This window comes from Esox lucius, chromosome 7 (genome assembly GCF_011004845.1).
Source record: "Esox lucius isolate fEsoLuc1 chromosome 7, fEsoLuc1.pri, whole genome shotgun sequence".
NCBI lineage: Eukaryota > Metazoa > Chordata > Actinopteri > Esociformes > Esocidae > Esox > Esox lucius.
In genome coordinates, this window is record NC_047575.1 from 15689075 (window position 1) to 15708798 (window position 19724).

Genomic DNA, 19724 nt, shown 5'->3' on the forward strand with positions numbered 1-19724 from the left:
TCTAAAGGACACTGTATTTTCTTAACACCTTAATTCTGAGAACATTGTTTTTGTTAACTCCTTAACTCTGAGAACACTGTTGTTGTTAACTCCTTAACTCTGAGAGCACTGTTGTTGTTAACTCCTTAACTCTGAGAGCACTGTTGTTGTTAACTCCTTAACTCTGAGAGCACTGTTGTTGTTAACTCCTTAACTCTGAGAGTACTGTTGTTGTTAACTCCTTAACTCTGAGAGCACTGTTGTTGTTAACTCCTTAACTCTGAGAGCACTGTTGTTGTTAACTCCTTAACTCTGAGAGCACTGTTGTTGTTAACTCCTTAACTCTGAGAGCACTGTTGTTGTTAACTCCTTAACTCTGAGAGCACTGTTGTTGTTAACTCCTTAACTCTGAGAACACTTTTGTTATGTTGTTACCACTAGTAGAAGCTATATGTCAACAGTGAGTCTGTACTGCGGTGTGCCAGTGTGCTAGCATCCATTTCTTTGTGCATGTGCCATTCTTATATTGTCTGCATTGCCATTTGACCTCTTCCTGTATGGATATGTCACATCAGTGTTGTCTTGATGCTCTTTCTTGTTCATCTCTCCATAGACGACTGACTTGGCATATGGAGTCGTATTTGAAATGTGACAACAGTCAGCAGGAAGATAGTGGAGGCAGGCAGAGGCAGAGACTGACAGAGGCAGAGACAGGCAAAGGCTGAGGCAGCTTGGCTGTCACAGCAGTCATCTTAAGATGATTTAAAGGGTTATTACACTGCCCACAGGGAAAGAGCCATCCCTCGCTTATTTCTCTCGTTCTCTCTCTCTCTGTCTCTGCTGTTGGTGCGATATCAGTGATCAATCACTGCGTGTCAGTTATATCAGTGTTTGGACCAAAGCCTGGCCGCGGGGCGATGGGGAATGCAATAAAAGATTCGGGAGGTTTTCACCTTGATGAAATAATAAGATAAAACAACAGACAATGGAATCAAATGCGTCCGCTGTCATTGTGTCGAGAGCATATGAATTATCTATACACAAAAATAACACGTGTGTGTGTCTGTGTGAGTGGCCTGTCTGTGGGTCTGGGTGTGGTCAGGAACCATTTTAAGATGCAAGTAGTTCAGTGTTTTCCACTGTTGATCGCCAGCATATTATCCATAAACATTTCCAGTAACCCTTTCCCTGTCCACACCCTGCTGTACCTAGGCAATGCCCCTGGATTGTTCCAGAAATCCTGGCTAGTCTGCTTCTTCCGCTGCTGGTTGCCGTGTCATCCCCCTGCTTACTGCCTGTCTGTCGGTACCTGCCTGTCGTTTGTCTGTCACTGTAATGGCCAGGTTGCTAGTCGACTGTATGTTGCTTGGGTGTGACAAGGCTCTCCTTTGATGACCACGACCGGTGTTCTGTCCGCTGCCCTGAAGGTCATCAACACGAGTGGGACCATATGGGACAACGTGTCACGGCTGGATTGTGTCACAAGACATTGGGGATAAGCAAATCTCCAATATAACACTCTTTGACGACTGGAATAGCAGACTGACCGTTCGGAAATTGACTGTTCTCGGTTTAAGTTCAGGTGTATTTTTATGACATGAATTTGTTCACCCCAAACTGTTGGTCTAAAGAGATTGACACCTTATGGTTAATAGTTCTTTGTGTTGATCCTGGCCAGACCTCACAGATACATGGCTTAACATGTCTTTAAATGGGACTGAAGCCAGCCTGCTGTCTTCAGCCCAGTTGGTCCATGTCCAGTCCTGTCTGGTCCTGTCCGGTCCTGTCACTCAGCTATCCCTGGGCTGATGGAGCCAGCAGGTCCAGGATTAGAGGTGCTGAGACCTCCAGCTGTTCTGGGATCAGCCGTTTTGGTATTTACTGGCATTTTGCTCAGCACCATGACACTCCTCCTCTGAGGTTCATACTTCACACAGCTCTGATAATGACCCGTTATTTCGGAGTCGACGGAACACTTTCTATCACGAATGCAGCCTTAGGATAAAAAGAAAAGAAAACAAAAAACATTAGTAGTGTTTTTTTGCATAATATTTTATTTTCCTAGCCTTCAGGGAGAGATGGATATTGAGATAGGGACTGAGGGATTTAAAGAGATAGCCTAGAAGAGATGGAGGGATGGATTGTGAAAGCGGTGGCAGAAAGATCGTGAAGAAAGAGAGAGTGATGGTTGTGGGAGAGATTAGTGCTGAGGTTTGTGAATAAATAAACAAGATGGTTTGTCAGAGGAGTTAGAGAGATTCATGGGGGATGACGGCCACTGCTGCCAGAAGAGACAGGGATCAGTGTATGTGTGTGTGTGTGTGTGTTTTGAGGGAGGGAGAGAGGGAGAGTGTGTGTTGGGAGGGAGAGAAGACAGAAGACTGACAGAATATGAGGGGAAAACTAACCTGGTCCCCCGGCTGGAGCATTACGTGTGTTAATAGTTTGGGACAGTTTGAAATTTGAATATAAGTTTTGAGTGTGCCTGGGCAATTGGACTCGGTGGCTATCGTCAGTCAAATTAAGGGGTTATATCATATTGACCACATTCTTTTTAGGAAGACCCACTGATTAGTTCAGCCATGTGACATATGTGAAAACAATTGTCAAGACGAGTACAAACTCAGTTCCTTGATTAAAATCACTTTGAAGCCCACACAATGCAGGGGGAGCTTTGAAAGTTTGCACTACGTGGTGATGGATTGCGAGATCAGCCAATGAAAAGTAACGGGTGATTCACCCACTATACCGCCCCACTGGACTTCCATCGTGAGACACTGTGAAACCAGACTGTTGGTTGGAGGAGAGACGGCTGGTGGACCAGATTAGAGGAAAACTGATTAAACCTGATTCATGGACGTCTGCCACAGAACAGCCTCTTGTGGGATGAGCAGTTATTATGTTTTCCCTTTTCTGCTATCGTTCCACTATCCTTCCACTCTCTCTCTCTCTCTCTCTCTCTCTTTCTCTCGTCCCTGCCGACTTTCAACTCACTCTCAGTGTCAGCACAGACAGCTGAATGGAAGTAATGTTTGACACAGAGGACCTTTGGAATATGTCATAGTGGAGCTTGCTGAGAGAAGTTTGGCGTGCATGAGGTGTGTGTGCGTGTGTGTGTAGGGGGAAATGAATGTCCTCTCTCAGAGGAGACTGCTTGTAATCATTCTCTGATGAGCTATCATCGGAATGCTTTGACTGATTCCCTTTGCCTATCTGTCTATAGAACTGTCACCTGGAAGGGATTGATGCCATTTGCTGATGTGCCACTGCAGTCAGTTCTGTGATTGATGGTCTGTCTTTATCTGCCCAGGTGCTCTGAATGGAGGGCGTAGGGGGTGGAGCTGCGGAGCGATTGTTTAAATGTGAGGGTCTATTTCTGTTGTTCCTTAACTTTGTCGGCCCATGTGCTCTCATTTTTTCTGAAAGAACTCACGTGTGAGCCTGACAGTTTTATCTTTCCGCAAGATGAGTATAATATTCAGTTTTTGCCTAAACCATAAAAGCTTTGAACAACATTTCTAATAAGACAACCAGAATGAAATAAAACCACATTTCACAGCTACCAACAGCTACTCTCCTGACCCCGGTTCTATGCACCAATTCCGATTTAATTTAATCTGTTTTATTGTATCCACACGCTGCGAAGGAACACTCTAGGTCGGGATGCACTGGGCTATGGTGTCTTTGTTTTGGTGAGCAGTGAAACCCCCCCCCCCCCTTTTGACCTTGGCGTGTGTCCCCCAAACTGCCTCTCTGTCTGTACTTCTGATGAACGTGGTGGGTGGCCGTGAGTGGCTGTGGGTGGCCGTGGGTGGCCGTGGGTGGCCGGGGCAGCGCTGGGCTAGCACAGACCAGGGGCCATGTGCCCAAATGTGATTAACATAGATTTGTGGTAAATAATCCTGGTGGGTAGCTGTAAGCAGCTTCCAGGGGCTCGGGAGCGCCTGTTAGGGGCAGAACACACCTGTTTCAACCCCCTGGCAGTTACCCCCCCCCCTCCTCAGCCACATGGGCTTGTTTTGATGCCACTGTTTCCCTTGGCACAGAGGGGGGGTGGCCATGACCTCATTAACAGCCGGGACAGTATATACCACCGCCTTCCCTCAAAGTTCTAGTGGAGAGCAGGGGTTTATAAGAACAGGACTGACCAACCCTCAGAGTCTGGTTCTTGTCTAGGTTTCTTCCTACGTTCTGACCTACTAGGGAGTTCCTCCTTTTGCCACTGTGCATCAACTCTGCTGTTGCTTTGCCCTTTGGGCTTTCAGGCTGGGTATCTGTGAAAAGCGCTTTGTGACAACTACTGTTGTAAGGGCTTGATAAAAGGAATGTAAGTGATTCATTGGTCTGTGGACGTGGTGCTGCAGAGTTAACATTTTTCTTTGTGAATATTTTTATGTTCTCCATACTGTACATTTTGACATTGTTTTTGGTTTGTAATAGTTTTGAGCCTCTTTCACTGATGAAATGGAATCTTAGCTGCAAGAAATGTTGTTATCATATCTTTATGTGATTATGGATTATGGGATACCATCCCCTCACCATATTAGTTTCCTTTTTAATTAGATGTTTAAATAAACACTTCATTTTTAATACATCACAGTGTATATATTTCAGATGTAAATAATGATAATAACTTATGTATTTCTCTGAACTTCCTTTTGTCCTTGAAATGCTCAGTTTTATTATGTGGGTGTTAGGAAACCAATTAAAATGTTGTTTTTTCGTACTCAGGCATGGTTGGCTGATAGGACGGTCTACTACCCACCCCTTTACACAGCTTAACTCTCATTACACCAAAGCAACCTGGTGACATCATCCAGTTGGCCAACAAAGTTACCATCCCACACAAACAGACTAAAATTCTAGGGTTTTATTGCCCAACAGCTCTTTCACAAAGGCAAGTGTCATTACCATTGCTGAGTATTATTTAAACTAAAGGGTGGAAGTATCATCAAGAAATTTCTAATTCATGGCGTTTAATTACCTCTACCTGTTCGAAGTGGAAACCTGTTTCCTGCAGCCATATTTTCCACCTGTTAGAAGTAGAAGTATTGTCCTCGCAGCCTGGGAGTTAACAAACCTCAGAATATCCCTCTGCACTGTGTCAGCTAGACAGCACTGCTCTCAAGGGATGGGTTGAACACTGGGTGGTTGTGAGGCTCAGATGGTCCCAGGCGTTTCCCTGCTTCACTCCAACTCCACTTCTCTCAAAGAAATCCCAGAAGAATTCAACAAATGTAGAGAAAACCAATCAGGACTTGATGCCGTCTCTTCTGCCTGCGCCCTGTTTTCTCAGTAGTCAAAGACAGTTGACGGAGTCAGCTGCAGGTGTATCGGAGAAGGTGAATGGCAGCCATTTATTTTGTTTGAGTTGCTCAGGCACAGTCGTCCCTCTCTCTGCTTCTCTTTGTTTTTGATTGATTGTCTTACACGCATCGTCTGAAAAGCTGTACATAATTAAATCATGTGTGGTCAGTGAGAACACATGAACATGTTTCAGGTTATTATTTAACATGATGAAGTTCTCTCTATTGGGGTTGAGCAACCTCTTGCAACACTGCAGCGTGTTGGCAGGGAAGGAAGACCAGTGCCTGTAAAAAGCCCTCAGTCCCTAGGCTATCTTTGCTTTAGTGAAACAAGGCGGATAAAAGGGCAGATTCAGATCCCTGAATCACACTCCAGCTGATGCAGACCATTTTCACAACGTTGCTGGAAGGTTTTATGATGCGAACAACCGTTCTGCAACAGAAATCAAGCCTCACTCCCTCTTTCTTTCTTTTCTACTGATCTGCCTCAACCCCTTCACTGTCAACCCTCCCAGACACTCTGGTTTGTATCTGGAAGCCTGTTCTCAGTGTCCAGTCTTAGAAACACACAGGAATGTGAACCACGGAGCCTGTTGTGCTACAGAACTAAGCAAGAGAACCCAGAACCCAGTGATTCATTAGGGATAACCAACACAGGACTATTAACTAACGGTGCTAAATCACTAAGATAATAATCTAACTCTACTAAATCACCAAAAACAGGTCTGTAACCTACGTATACTAAATCAACAATCACGAGTAGGATCTAACTGTACTAGACAACCAAACACTGGACTACAATCTACTGTAACATAGCATCTCTCTATCTATGTCAGTCCTTTCAGACCCAGACAGCAACAAGCCAGAAAGCCCAGTGCTGAGGTGCAGTATGAGGCAGGTCATGGAGGCTGAAGTGGGTGAGAGGGAGGCACGGAGGAGCAGGATGGAGAAGTAGGTTACATAGGGTTGGTGAATGCATAAAGAGACAGAAGAGTAGAACACGAATCAATTATAGATATGGAAGTGTGGTCTGTCGGAGGACTGTTACTGTAATTGGGAGGATGGCGGGAGACACCGTGGGGGTGCCGAGCAGCGCATCCTCTCCCATCCACGTGTTCAATTTACATTACACGACAAGACAACGGGATGCTAATGCAACATGACTCTAGTCAGAGCCCCTCTCCGGTCCTTTGTGGCTCAGTCAGTAGGGCGGGGCTTTCACGATGCCAGGATTATGGGTTCAATTCCAGGGGTTGCCCAGAAACATTCTCCTGACTGGAAGACACTGGATAGAAATGTCTGCTGAAGCATCCTTCGTGGCTGGGAAAATGGAAGGCAGAGAAGACGGCAGACTGTCCTGTGAAGGTTGTGTGTCATTTGACGACGTTAACAGTTGTGGAAGAGTCACTGGGGATGCAGACGGATGGAAGAACGGAACAGTCAGGGGTTCAAGATGTCAGGGGATGTGAGCTGCTGCACTGAGGTCATGACCTGTAATATTCAGCTGCTTCAATTTTTTTCTAAACTATTTGAGAAGATGGCAGCCACTCCCTCTCTGTGGGTGGTTCTTGGTGTGTCTGTAGTTGGTTCTTGGTGTGTCTGTAGTTGGTTCTTAGTTTGTGTCTGTGGATGGTTCTTGGTATGTGTCTGTCGTTGATTCTTAGTGTGTGTCTGTGGATGGTTCTTGGTATGTGTCTGTCGTTGATTCTTAGTGTGTGTCTGTGGATGGTTCTTGATGTGTCTGTTGATGGTTCTTAGTGTGTGTCTGTGGATTGTTCTTGGTGTCTGTCTGTGGATGGTTCTTGGTGTCTGTCTGTGGATGGTTCTTTGTGTGTGTGTGTGGATGGTTCTTGGTATGTGTCTGTAGTTGGTTCTTAGTATGTGTCTGTGGATGGTTCTTGGTGTCTGTCTGTGGATGGTTCTTTGTGTGTGTCTGTGGATGGTTCTTGGTATGTGTCTGTAGTTGATTCTTAGTATATGTCTGTGGATTGTTCTTGATGTGTCTGTTGAGGGTTCTTAGTGTGTGTCTGTAGATGGTTGTTGGTATGTGTCTGTAGTTGATTCTTTGTATGTGTCTGTGGATGGTTCTTGATGTGTCTGTTGATGGTTCTTAGTGTGTGTCGGTGGATGGTTCTTGATGTGTCTGTGGATTGTTCTTGGTGTTTGTCTGTGGATGGCTCTTGGCTGGTGTCTGTGGATGGCTCTTGGCTTGTGTCTGTGGATGGTTCTTGGTGTGTGTCTGTGAATGGTTCCTGGCGTGTGTCTGTGGATTGTTCTTGGCATGTGTCTGTGGATGATTCTTAGTGTTTGTCTGTGGCTGCCAAATATGGCTGCCTGGCTGCTAAACCAGAGAATTATAGGTAATGTACAGTAAGTCTGGGCTGGGCTCATGGCCCCAGGGATGATGGGTGAACCCTTTCCATTTCCACTCTGAAGTTTCTCTTGACTGATTGCTGATGACTTTTTTAGGGCACAGACATGCTAAGTTGTTTATTTATAATTTAAAAAAAACATCCCCCAATGCAAATAAACCCTTCCACTGTTGTAGATCCTATTATGTGTTTCTTTCTCTCTCCGTCTCTCCCACTCTCTCTCTCTGTCTCCCGATATCTCTCTCTGTCTCTCTTTCTTTAGAAAAAGGATAACATCAGCAAATGTTTGTAGCATGCGACCTGGGCAACTACGTGTTTGTGTGTGTGCCGGAGAAAGTGTGTACAGATCTCTGTATGTTTGTGTTTGGATGTGTGTGTGTTTGCGTGCGCGTAAGCTATGTGTCATATGTGTGACAGAAATGGGACAACCGTGTGACTGCTGTTGAGAAAGTGACACGCCCCTGAAGGCTGTTCTCATCACATGGAATATTCAACAAACTTCAAACTAGTATTCAGCAGACCTCTGTCACGAGAGATAAAACACACCACAATACAGCCAGCCATGCAACCAGTAGTCCTGGCTGTTGGACTCCGTTACAGCATTTTGATAGATGCTAGGGTCTTAATAAAAGTGCTGGGTAGCTACAGTTAGCCCACTTTGTGCGTTATGGATGTTTAAAGATGGCTGATATGAGACAAAAGCCAGGAAAAACAACATTTATGTGCTAAGTAGCACCTCTCCTCTTACATCAGTAACACTGGTTTTATTGTAGATGAAGTATTTTTCACATGTCTGCTGGCTGTGTCGATGGGGTTTATAGCGGCGCATCATTTTGTCATTTCTTTAGATTCTTTAGATTCTTCACAATCTTTCTTATGGCTTGGATGGTGGGCAACCATTGACTATAGGCTTTAGGCTAGCTGCATGTAAGGTAGGTCGGTTTGTGATTGGATGCTGAAACCCCCCCCATCACCCACCACCCAACCAACCCCACTGTCCCTCACTTTAATTACATAATGACACCTGTGGTCATTTGGATCCAAATAGCTTCACGTTGTACAACATTGCCACCATCTATTGCACTAGACAATTGAAGGCCATTTCCGAGTCATTCTGTTTCCTGACGGGATAGATTCGGATGAATACAGTCAGAGGCCAGAACTGCTGGTTGGAATTATTGACTGATACCCAATCAGACTGCGGCAGGCAGCGGTGGCCCACTGTATCTGAAATAATTACACCCTGTCAACCAACAATTGCCTGCACGGCTGCCATTGCCGCGAGGTGGGGGCCTGACTTTCAATCCCTTCAAATCAGACACACACCAGCATGATTACCCATGAGCAGAGCACCGCCTCCCCCAACCCCCACCTCCCGTTTCAACACAACCACACGCCGGCAGAGAGCACCCCCATTGAGATTGGGAGTGGGTAATGTTGCCCAACACTGTGTGAGAGCATCTATTTTTGTTGGCTGGATACCTTCTCAGGGGTTGCAGAATTGCATTCTAAATGGTGGTCGTGTTTACCTGTCTTTTTTGGCTCTCCTCCTACATATGTCCTCTTGTCCTCGAAAGTGTGTGGGGAAACATACGTCTGGAATGTAGGCATATGTCCCCCTTAAGGCTGGGGTGTGGGGTTGGGTCCCGATCCATGTGGAATATCACCCTCAACGCCTTCTGAAGGTGCCATGTTTGAAGTGGCATGGGGGGGGGGGGGGTTGGGTGGTGGGTTGGCACTGTGAGGTGGCCTGTCACCTCCAGGAGGGAAGAAGGTTATGTCTGAGTAGAGAGAGGAGAGCCACCCCTTATTGGCTCTCCCACAACTGGCAGCGACTGACATCTCCAACCCACACTGTTTGACTAGAGGCCTGGTCTGGGATCTGGCTGGGCGGAGTGTTCTGGATCTCTTCTTTGTAATACTCTATATTTACTTTGCTCTTTGTGAACTCTTCTCTTGTCTTGTGGATTATCTACCCACACAGGAGATGAAACTTTCGGCGCGCGATATCGTCAAGAACCCAGTAAGCCTTGCCTAAAGAGCCTTAACCTTCTGCCCCTCTCTCCATTTCCCCAGTGTTACGTGATGACTTCAGACAGAACCCCCAGGACGTGGTGGTGGCGGTCGGGGAGGCCGCAACATTGGAGTGCCAGCCTCCTCGTGGGCACCCAGAGCCCACCACCTTCTGGAGGAAGGACAAGGCCCGTCTGGACCTCAAAGACGACAGAATTACTGTGAGTACCAGTTCCCCGGGACATGCTCCCCCGGGGGCTTGCTCTCGTTATGGATGGCTTGGATGATGCTGATGAAATTAGCTAGCGGCTGTGTTTGGGGCAGTCCGTTCCAGTCAAAGGCCTCTAGTCACCGATGGTCCTCGTTGCGGAAATCATTTAACGGAGTGTTGGATGTAGACTTTGTTCATCCGCCTCTGTTGTGATGCTGACAGGTACGTGGCGGGAAGCTGACCATCTCCAACACCAGGAAGACTGACTCAGGGATGTACGTGTGTGTGGCCACTAACATGGTGGGGGAGAGGGACAGCGAGACGGCTCAGCTCTCTGTGTTCGGTAAGGACAGGAAGAGCTTTCTCCGGTGTTTACTGTAGTGCTAACACTGTCGACGCGCTGTCCACGGAGAACTTTACACTCCCTGTCTCTTTTGTGTGTGTGTGTGTGTGTGTGTGTGTGTGTGTGTGGTGTCTGTCCAGAGAGACCCACGTTTGTGCGTCGTCCAGTGAACCAGGTGGTCCTGGTGGAGGAGAGTGTGGAGCTCAGGTGTCAAGTACATGGAGACCCACCACCCTCTCTGCGCTGGAGGAAGGACGACCTGGATGTACCCCGCAGCAGGTGAGGACAGACGCAGCGTTTATGTCTGTGTGAGTGTGTCCGCGCCTGCGTGTGTATTCAGTGTTTTCCTGTTTTGGTTGTGGTGGTTGGAGTAAATGCGAGCGTATCGAAGCAGGGCTAATATGTCCCTTTAAAGAACTAAAGCATAGTTTTGATGAACTATACTACTTAACTATACTTTTGCTAGCCAGAGATACCGAGTGGTTAGTGGCTTTCAGGCTGAGGTGCCGTGCAGCAGCCAGTGGGAGCAACTACATTATTCTACAGGAATTAGGCCATTAGGGTTAGGGAGGGCTAGTTCGGATGTTTGATAATGCAAATACCTGCAATGATAAATTCCAGACAGTCTAGCCTATACCAGACAGGGTATAATAGCCTACAACAGAGAAGCATCTAGAAGCCTGTAACACTGTTAGATGTGGAACGTCTGGGGGTCCCTAAGGAGAGGTTTTAGAGCCACTGATCTACCAAAACAATTAAATAGATATCACTGTCTGGATGGTTGTCTCTCTGTCTGGATGGTTGTGTTCCTTTGTCTTTGTGGATGGATGGTTTTCTGTCTGTCTGTCTGGATGGTTGTCTGTCTGTCTTGATGGTTGTCTGTCTGGTTGTCTGTCTGGATGGTTATGTTCCTTTGTCTGTGTGGATGGATGGTTTTCTGTCTGTCTGTCTGTGTGGATGGTTGTCTGTCTGTCTGGATTGTTGTCTGTGTGTCTGGATGGTTATCTGGATGTCTGTCTGTCTGACTGTGTGCATGGTTGTCTGTCCATCTGGATGGCTGTCTGACTGTCTGGATGGTTGGTTTTCTGTCTGTCTGGATGGTTGTCTGTCTGTCTGTCTGTATGGATGGTTGTTTGTCTGTCTGCCTTAATATTTGTCTGACTGGTTTTCTGTCTGTCTGGTTTTGTTGGTTCTTTGTCTTTCTGTCTGGTTGATTGGTTGGATTTCTCTGTGGCCTTATGTCTGGCTGTTTGTCTGGCGGTTTGTTTATCTTTGTCTGACTTTCTGACTGTTTGTCGGGCTGGCTGTACAATTATCTAGCTGTGCTTGCGTTTGTCTGACTGGCTTCCCACCTGGTAGTTAGTCTAACATTTTGTCTGGCTGGCTGGCGGTTGTTTATCTGGTTGTTAGTCTGGCTGACTGACTGGTCTGCTCCCTCCCTCCTCCCCCTGACTCTAGAAACATGCCCTACATCCAGAACTTCCTTCCTCCCCTCTGTCCCTCCCTTTCCCGCTCTCCTTCCTCTCTCTCCATCCTGCTCAGACCAGCCCTCAAGGGAGGTGTGAATGTGGGTCAGCCCCGTGACGTCACTGGAGTCCTCACACAAGTTTCAGTCAGACAGAGCCACTGCCCCAACAGCACACTGCTCCATCCATATGGATGTCCTGCCCCTCACGTTCCTCACCTAGTCTTTGGCCTTACTGCCCGCTGATGCCCTGCCCGTCTCTGGTCCAGACGATCTGGGACGCTGGGCAGGTTGACAGGCTACTGTTCTCTCTGCTCCTCGGAGGGAGAGTCCAGCCCCATTACGCTTCATGCTGTCTGGCCGTGTCAAACCCTCTGGCCCGAAGTGATGGTCTCTTAGCTGTGTTCTGTTCAGACTGCTGTGCTTCTCATTGGCTGACACCGGACGGCAGGATGAGCAGTCATCTACAACAGCAGGCTGCTCACAGATTCTGGAGACGCACTGACGGCTGGAGAATCTTTATGAATTAGTCATTACTGGCACGTCTTTCTCATCCGTAGCTGTGTGTGTGTTTGTGTGCATGTGTGTGTGTGCGTGTGTGTGTGTGCGTCTGTGTTGTTTTTGTGTATGTGGATTTATGGGAGTGCACCAGCGTCAAATACAGTATAGACTGTCTCACTCAAACACACACACATCACAGTGGGTGCCTCTTCATAAATATTGAAATAGAGGGACAGTCAGGGTTCCAGCTGAAAGCACCTTTCATTTTGCCATGCCTTTCATCCCTGCATAATTGGCCCTCCTTCTCCCCTCCTTCTCCTCCCCTCCTTCTCCTCCCCTCCTTCTCCTCCTCTGTGGCAGAACGTTGTCTCTCTGCAGCGGGGAGCCTTAAGTGCCTCAGAAAGCCTCTCTTTATTCAGTCTTATGTATACTAGCGTTCCTCTTAAATGTCCCAGACTGGTTTCCTTACTCTAGTATACACACAGTTATATTTTGTGTAACCGTTATTCATACAGAATGGAGACTGTTCTCCTGTCGTTTTAAACCAGTGGCTTTGTATAACAACAGTGGCAGGCCGACGGAGGTGTGAAACACGTTACTGCAAGCTCCACTTCCCTCCAACGTTATCCGCTTCTCCATTCCTTTCTCCCTCTCCTCGCCCAGGTACGACGTCCGATACGAGAAGGACGATTTCCTCCTGAAGATAAAGAAGGCGTCGGCCGGGGACCAGGGCACCTTCACCTGCGTGGCCGAGAACCGCGTGGGCAAAGTGGAGGCCTCGGCTACCCTGACCGTCAGAGGTGAGTACGGTCAGAAGGCATTCAGTCAGCACTCCTGCTCCGGCTCTCAGCAAGGCAGATCCAGACCAATACCACCCCCTCCCTCCTGAGTGTTATTGCCCACTTGCTGAGAGCCTGAAGCTGGGCTCAGTCCCTCTCTCTCCCAGGGCCTGGATGATTACACCAGGACCGCTGGCATCCACACAGATGGGAGCAACTTAACCAGAACAGATTGCGTTACACACCCTGGATCTCACTCTGTTTCCCCCGTTTCATGCACATCATCCCGGCCCCTCTGTGTCCTCTCTCCGCCGGGATGCTGACGGGAAAATTAGCCGAGTCAGAGAATTTTACGGCATTCGAGGGGAAGTGGGTGAGAGCAGGGGTGACGCACAGATTTGCATTTTGCTCGGTGTTTAGTGACGTCCTGCGGGGTTCCGACGTCTGTGAACACGCCCGAGCGTACTGCCTGTTGTGAGATGAACCCTAACGATCCCCGGGGTCACGTCCTGTAAATGCGCCTCGGCCCCTCACCCGTCACGGTGGCAGAGCACCACTGTCCTGTCCTTTACCTGCTGGAGTTTTGGACCCAACACCACATGTCATTCATTTCTGATTTTCTTTTCTTTCCCTCTCCTCTCTGCCCCCCTCCCCCCATGCCTCCTATCACCTCCCCCATCCCCTCCTTTACTTTCCCTCTTCTCCTTCCCACTCTTCTCCACCCCCCCCCCCTCTCGCCCATTCCTCCGATCACCTCTCCTCCCCCCTCCTCTCCTCTGTCTTGTCCTCACCCACATCATTGTTCTGTCACCAGCTCGCCCTGTTGGTAAGTAATAAAGAGCTGATCCCATTCTGCATGCATTACTCTCTTCCTGTCTGTCACACATACGGTCACAAACGTGCACGTATATACACAGACACACCCAACCACTTGGCTCCTCACTCTCTCTTTTACTCAAACACACACATGCTCACATACTGTAAGCAAATGCACATGCTGACATGCCAGATACAGTACTGTAAATGGTCCAACACCTCCATATACACTGTACATACCCATAGATACACAACACACATTCACACGTGAGAAGTTTGAACCCCCTGTCTTCTTTTTAGTTGAGTGTGTCTAAGCTATCCAAAGCTCCTCTGTTCCTTCAACTTGCTGGTCCGGACCTAGTCGATGACATGCATTAGTTATGTATAGACCTAGCAGAGAGAATGTGAGCTCTTGAGTGGGTCTCATTCATTCAAGGTTTGTGGCCAGCTGGATGAATGGCTTGTGTGTTCTGCGTACCTGTAGAAATGGCTCTTCAGAGACACCACTAGATAGTCACCTGTTGCATGAACCCTGTAGCTTGCAGCTGAGACCTGTAGCTGTCATTGCTTAGTTTGTGCACATGAACGGAACAGTGTCTAAATGTGATCCTGATGTGTTGACAGTGATTTTGCTTGTCTGACCTTTGTTCTTCAGAAGCTCCTCAGTTTGTGGTACGCCCCAGGGACCAGATTGTGGCTCAGGGACGCACAGCCACCTTCCCCTGTGAGACCAAGGGAAACCCCCAACCCACTGTGTTCTGGCAGCGGGAAGGAAGCCAGGTTAGAAACATCGGTTTGAATAGCTGAATGTCCCATGCGCTGACTGTGCCCATGTTTTTTGTTAGCTCCTCCATTTCTGTGTTAGCTCCTCCCTTTCTATGTTTGCTCCTCCCTTTCTATTTTAGCTCTATCTGTGTATTAACTCCCCCTGTTTATGTTAGCTCCTTTCTGTAAGTGTTAGCTCCTTCCTGTATGTGTTAGCTCCTCCCTGTACGTGTTAGCTCCTCCCTGTACATGTTTGCTCCTCCCTGTATGTGTTAGCTCCTCCCTTATGTGTTGGCTCCTCCCTGTATGAATTATCTTCTCCCTGTATGTGTTAGCTCTTCCCCATCTGTTAGCTCTTCCCTGTGTGTTCGCTCCCCCTTCTGCATGTTACACCTTCGCTGTGAATGGGTTAGTCCGCCCTGTTTGTGTTAGCTCCTCCCCCTGTACAATAGCTCCTCCCTGTGTTGGACTCCTCCCCCACACACAAACGAAAATAACCTTCTCATTGTCTTAAATGAGACATGAAGGTTGGATCCACATTGGTCAGTGGGTAGAGCCGGGGGCGAGAGGGGGCGGTCAGCACTCCCATCCCCATGGGAGCCACATAATGAAGTGGTCATTAATCATCGGCCCACTCTGCAGGGCTCTGACCAGCCATTTATTTAACAAGAGACAACATTAATTTGGTGCATTAGAGTCGTTAGGCATAATAGGATCAGGCTAATGTCCTTCCCCTCCGTTTGTCTGCTCTCAGGACCCAGAATGGGCAGAACCCTCATTCAAGCGAGAGGGAGATGGACATCTCAAGGCTATGAGTAGACAGCCGTAAGGACTCACTCAATGTCAAGAGTGTCACTGCAGGGCTTCACCATGTGCTCTCACCCCCGTGTAAATGACTGTGGACCTGTCCTCCACGCTAACTATTGATTTACAAACACACTACTACAGTATGAAAAGGGATTCATAACTTTTATATTATAAGAATAGCCTGCCAGCCAGTCAATACTGTATGTTGTGGGAAAACGTATGGACTTTCAACTGGGACATGTGGTTGTCCCACTATCTTAAGACTGTAAGTCAGTCTGGATACGAGTGGCTGATAAATGACTTAAATGTAAATGCCCACTCAGGCTGCTCAGTAATGATCCCAAACACAAAATTAAAATGGAGGAGAGTAGAGAAGGGCTTCAGATGATTGGTTGGATGTATTAGTCATTGCGGGCTACTCTTTCATTGTCCATGTGGGGTGTTGATGTTATATAACAATGTACTGCCATCAACGTCACTCACTGCAATTACAACTCCCTCTCTCTAATTCCTGTCACTCGAAAATGCTAAAATCCTTGTTTCACGTCTTACGTAACCAACTCAGTGTATGAATCATTTGGCACGGTGCAACTGATTGACTACTCACTCGTACTATTTTCTGCAGCACGTATGTTGAAAGGCACCACATTTTATTATTTGTATTTTTTTTTACGGGTTACATTACTAAAACACCATGGCGTTTTTCATAATGAACGTTACCCTGTTGCCTCTCCAGGCTCTGCTGTTCCCAAGCCAGCCGGCCCAGGGGGGCAGCCGGGTGTCGGTGTCAGTGAGTGGGGAGCTCACCATCTCGTCCGTACAGCGCTCTGACTCAGGATACTACACTTGCCAGGCCCTCACGGTGGCGGGCAGCATCCTGGCCAAGGCCCAGCTGGAGGTGGCAGACGGTGAGAACGGAGAGCGGCCCACACACCTGTAGTTGTGGCACTGTCAGCGTGGACCTGCAGTTGCCTGTCCTTGCCAACACAATCGTGCGCCTTCCCTGAGAACCAGTAAAGACTAGGCGCGTAGGCTGAATAGGCTGCCAATCCAAAGAAGCCAGTAGAGAGCCCTCCCTCCTAGTCTAACACCCTAACGCTGCCTGGCAGTGAATTACTCTGTGAAGGGTGCTGTGTGTTTGTTAGGGACTTTTAACCGGTGGACTCTCCGGTGAATTTCCTGTGGCACTTATTGCACTAATGAGTGCAATAAGTTCGAAAATTTTGGCAAAATTAAATGAAAAGATAAACTCGGGAAAGGAAATGTGAAACAATATCCTTTGTCAAGAGGTAGGAACTTAAAACGTTTTTCCCCATGTTGGCGAGCCCACAAAACCCAATCTCACCAAGGGCCTCCAAATGGTTTGGACCAAGGGCCTCCAAATGGTTAGGACTAAGGGCCTCCAAATGGTTTGGACCAGGGGCCTCCAAATGGTTTGGACCAGGGGCCTCCAAATGGTTTGGATCAGGGTCCTCCAAATGGTTTGGACCAGGGGCCTCCAAATGGTTTGGATCAGGGTCCTCCAAATGGTTTGGACCAGGGGCCTCAAAATGGTTTGGACCAGGGGCCTCCAAATGGTTTGGACCAGGTCTGCTTAGAAAAGTGCACTACTAAATTCAAGCCCACGTACACACTTGATTGACCATATGCACTGAATGGCCAGCCATGAAATGCATCAGAGGCTGTCTGTTTAATGCTTGGCACTTATCTTGCCTCAGATGTGCTGTGCTGAACGCGGTAAGAGCTAATCGGTCAAATGCCTTCATCCGTTTCATTAGCATCTCACTGTGGGAAGTTGCACCAGAGAGGCCATAAGGGCTGAAAAGAGTGAAACTGTTCAATGAAACTCTTTCCCTGATGGAGAGTCACATTTACACCTCTCGTCTCTCAAAGAGCATCATTATCTTAAGTGCTGAGCTAGTGCCAGTTGGGAGCTGTTTACGCTTCTCTCTCTCTTTCTCTGTCTTTCTTTCTCTCCATTTGTTTCTTGGCTCTGACACACATTATTAAATTAACATCTGCTCAAGAATTTGTTCGAAAGAAAACTAGCCTTACCGTGTGAATCGGAAAGGATGGATTGGTAAGTGGTGTTGCTGTGTACAAAGAGGTAAACGAAGGATCGAATGCTTGAGTGTTGAGAAAGGAGTCGTCTTATGTTATTGCGTCTGATCACAGTTAAGTTGTTTTGTTTTGTTAGGATAGCATCTACATTACTGTTCAAAAGTTTGGTGTCACTAAGAAATGTCCTTGTTTTCCATGAAAACATACATGAAATTAGTTTGAATAGGAAGTATCACACAATGAATAGGAAATATAATTATTGGGTTAGAAATAATTATTTTCTATTAAAACAATAATCGTGTCATTCAAACTTTCAAACAGAATCCTCCATTTGCAGCAATTACGGCCTTGCGGACCTTGTGCATTCTAGTTGTCAAGTCTTCGAGGTGATTTGAAGAGATTTCACCCCATGCTTCCTGAAGCACCTCCCACAAGTTGGATTGGCTTGATGGGCACTCACTAACCATACGGTCAAGCTGCTCCCACAACAGCTCAATTGGGTTGTGATCCGATGAGTGTGCTGGCCACTCCATTATAGACAGAATACCAGCTGACCAGCTTGCCTGAATAGTTTGTGCATAGTTTGGAGCCGTGCTTTGGTTCATTGTCCTGTTGTAGGATGAAATTGGCTCTAATCAAGCGCCGTCCACAGGGTATGGCATGGCATTGCAAAATGGAGTGATAGCCTTCCTTCTTCAAGATCCCTTATGCACTGTTGAAATCTCCAACTTTACCAACACCAAAGCACCCAGACCATCACACTACCTCCACCATGCTTGACAGATGATGTCATGCACTCCTCCAGCATCTTTTCATTTGGTCTGCGTCTCACAAATGTTCTTCATTGTGATCCGAACACCTCAAACCACGATTCGTCTGAACATAGCATGGTTTTCCAGTCTTACTCTCTCCAGTGTCCGTGTTCTTTTGCCCATCTTAATCTTAATCTTTTTATTGGCCAGTCTGAGATGGATTTTTCTATGCAAATTTGCCTAGAAGGCCAGCATCCCAGAGTCACCTCTTCACTGTTGATGTTGAGACTGGAGTTTTGCAGGTACTTTTTAATGAAGCTTCCAGTTGAGGACTTCCAGTTGTGAACGGAGGCCTCTCACTCCTCTTTCTATTCTGGTTAGAGTCAGTTTGCGCTGTTCTGTGAAGGCAGTACTACACAGCATTATGCGAGATCTTTGTCGCATGGAATTGCCTTCATTTCTCAGAACAGGAATATATTGATGAGTTTCAGAAGAACGTTATTTGTTTCTGGACATCTTAAGGCCTGTAATCAAACCCACAATTGCTGATGCTCCAGATACTGAACTAGCCTAATAAAGGCCAGGTTTATGGCTTTTTTTATCAGGACAACAGTTTTCATCTGTGCTAACATAATTGCAAAAGGGTTTTCTAATGATCAATTAGATCATTTGGATTAGCAAACAACGTGCCATTGGAACACAGGACTGATGGTTGCTGATAATGGGCCTCTGTAAGCCTGTGTAGATAGTCCATAAAAAATCTGCCGTTTCCGGCTACAATAGTCATTAAGTCATTAACATTAACAATGTTTAAACTGCATTTCTGATCAATTTAATCATATTTTAATGAACCAAAAATGTGCTTTCTCTTTCAAAAACAAAGACATTTCTATGTGACCCTAAACCTTTTAACGGTAGTGTGCATTAGTTGTACAAAATGAATCGAACAATGAGGTGCTGCCAGTGAAACTGACGGGGAGCCGCTCCGTCTGTGTGGTGTCTCTGCTCTAGTAGATGTATCGTAGAACAGCTTTGGGATGGCACCTGAGCGCTAGAACCTGGTGCAGACAATTTCCCTGTCAGTAACGACCACACTGAAAAGGGGAAAAGGATATTACCAAACATCTAAAGATACAATACCAGAATGTAATGGTTGGAGTTTCTGATTCTAAGCAGTGTCTTGTCTGTGGATGGAGTGGGGAGGTGCAGGGAGCTGAGTCCGTGGAGAAGAGGAGAAAAAGGAGCAAGATGGGGGAGGGGGTGGTGTGAACGTGTTGAAAGGTGTTGTGAAGAATGCTGGGTAATTAGCCCCGTAGGCGAGCCGCCGTTAATCCACACCTTGTAATTAGAGTGCTACAGTGTTATGTTCTGTCATGAGCACACACCCTCAGAAACCTGCAAAATGACCCCCAAAACAGGTACCCTCTATCACAACAGATAGATCACCAAGACCTTGGCCCTCCAGTGCTGAATTCATTAACGTTTAAGGCGTGCGAGTATTAATCACATATAGCGGCAAGCTACCATTCTTTCTTTGTGTTTCACTGTAAATTG

General features: G+C 47.0%; 1 protein-coding gene across 9 annotated transcripts in view; it reads left to right on the forward strand.

Moving 5' to 3' along the window:
* Nucleotides 1–19724, forward strand: part of LOC105010784 (roundabout homolog 2) — a 155371-nt gene that overhangs the window by 109169 nt on the left and 26478 nt on the right. For 5 of the 9 annotated variants that reach the window (XM_029121167.2, XM_029121164.2, XM_029121166.2 and 2 more), the window contains 7 exons: nucleotides 9734–9891; nucleotides 10104–10224; nucleotides 10365–10503; nucleotides 12854–12990; nucleotides 13784–13795; nucleotides 14441–14565; nucleotides 16094–16265. In XM_029121167.2, coding sequence (XP_028977000.1) covers nucleotides 9734–9891; nucleotides 10104–10224; nucleotides 10365–10503; nucleotides 12854–12990; nucleotides 13784–13795; nucleotides 14441–14565; nucleotides 16094–16265 — 864 coding nt within the window. The remainder of the gene's footprint in view (nucleotides 1–9733; nucleotides 9892–10103; nucleotides 10225–10364; nucleotides 10504–12853; nucleotides 12991–13783; nucleotides 13796–14440; nucleotides 14566–16093; nucleotides 16266–19724) is intronic. The other 4 variants (XM_029121165.2, XM_034293368.1, XM_029121169.2 and 1 more) reach the window with 1 other exon arrangement.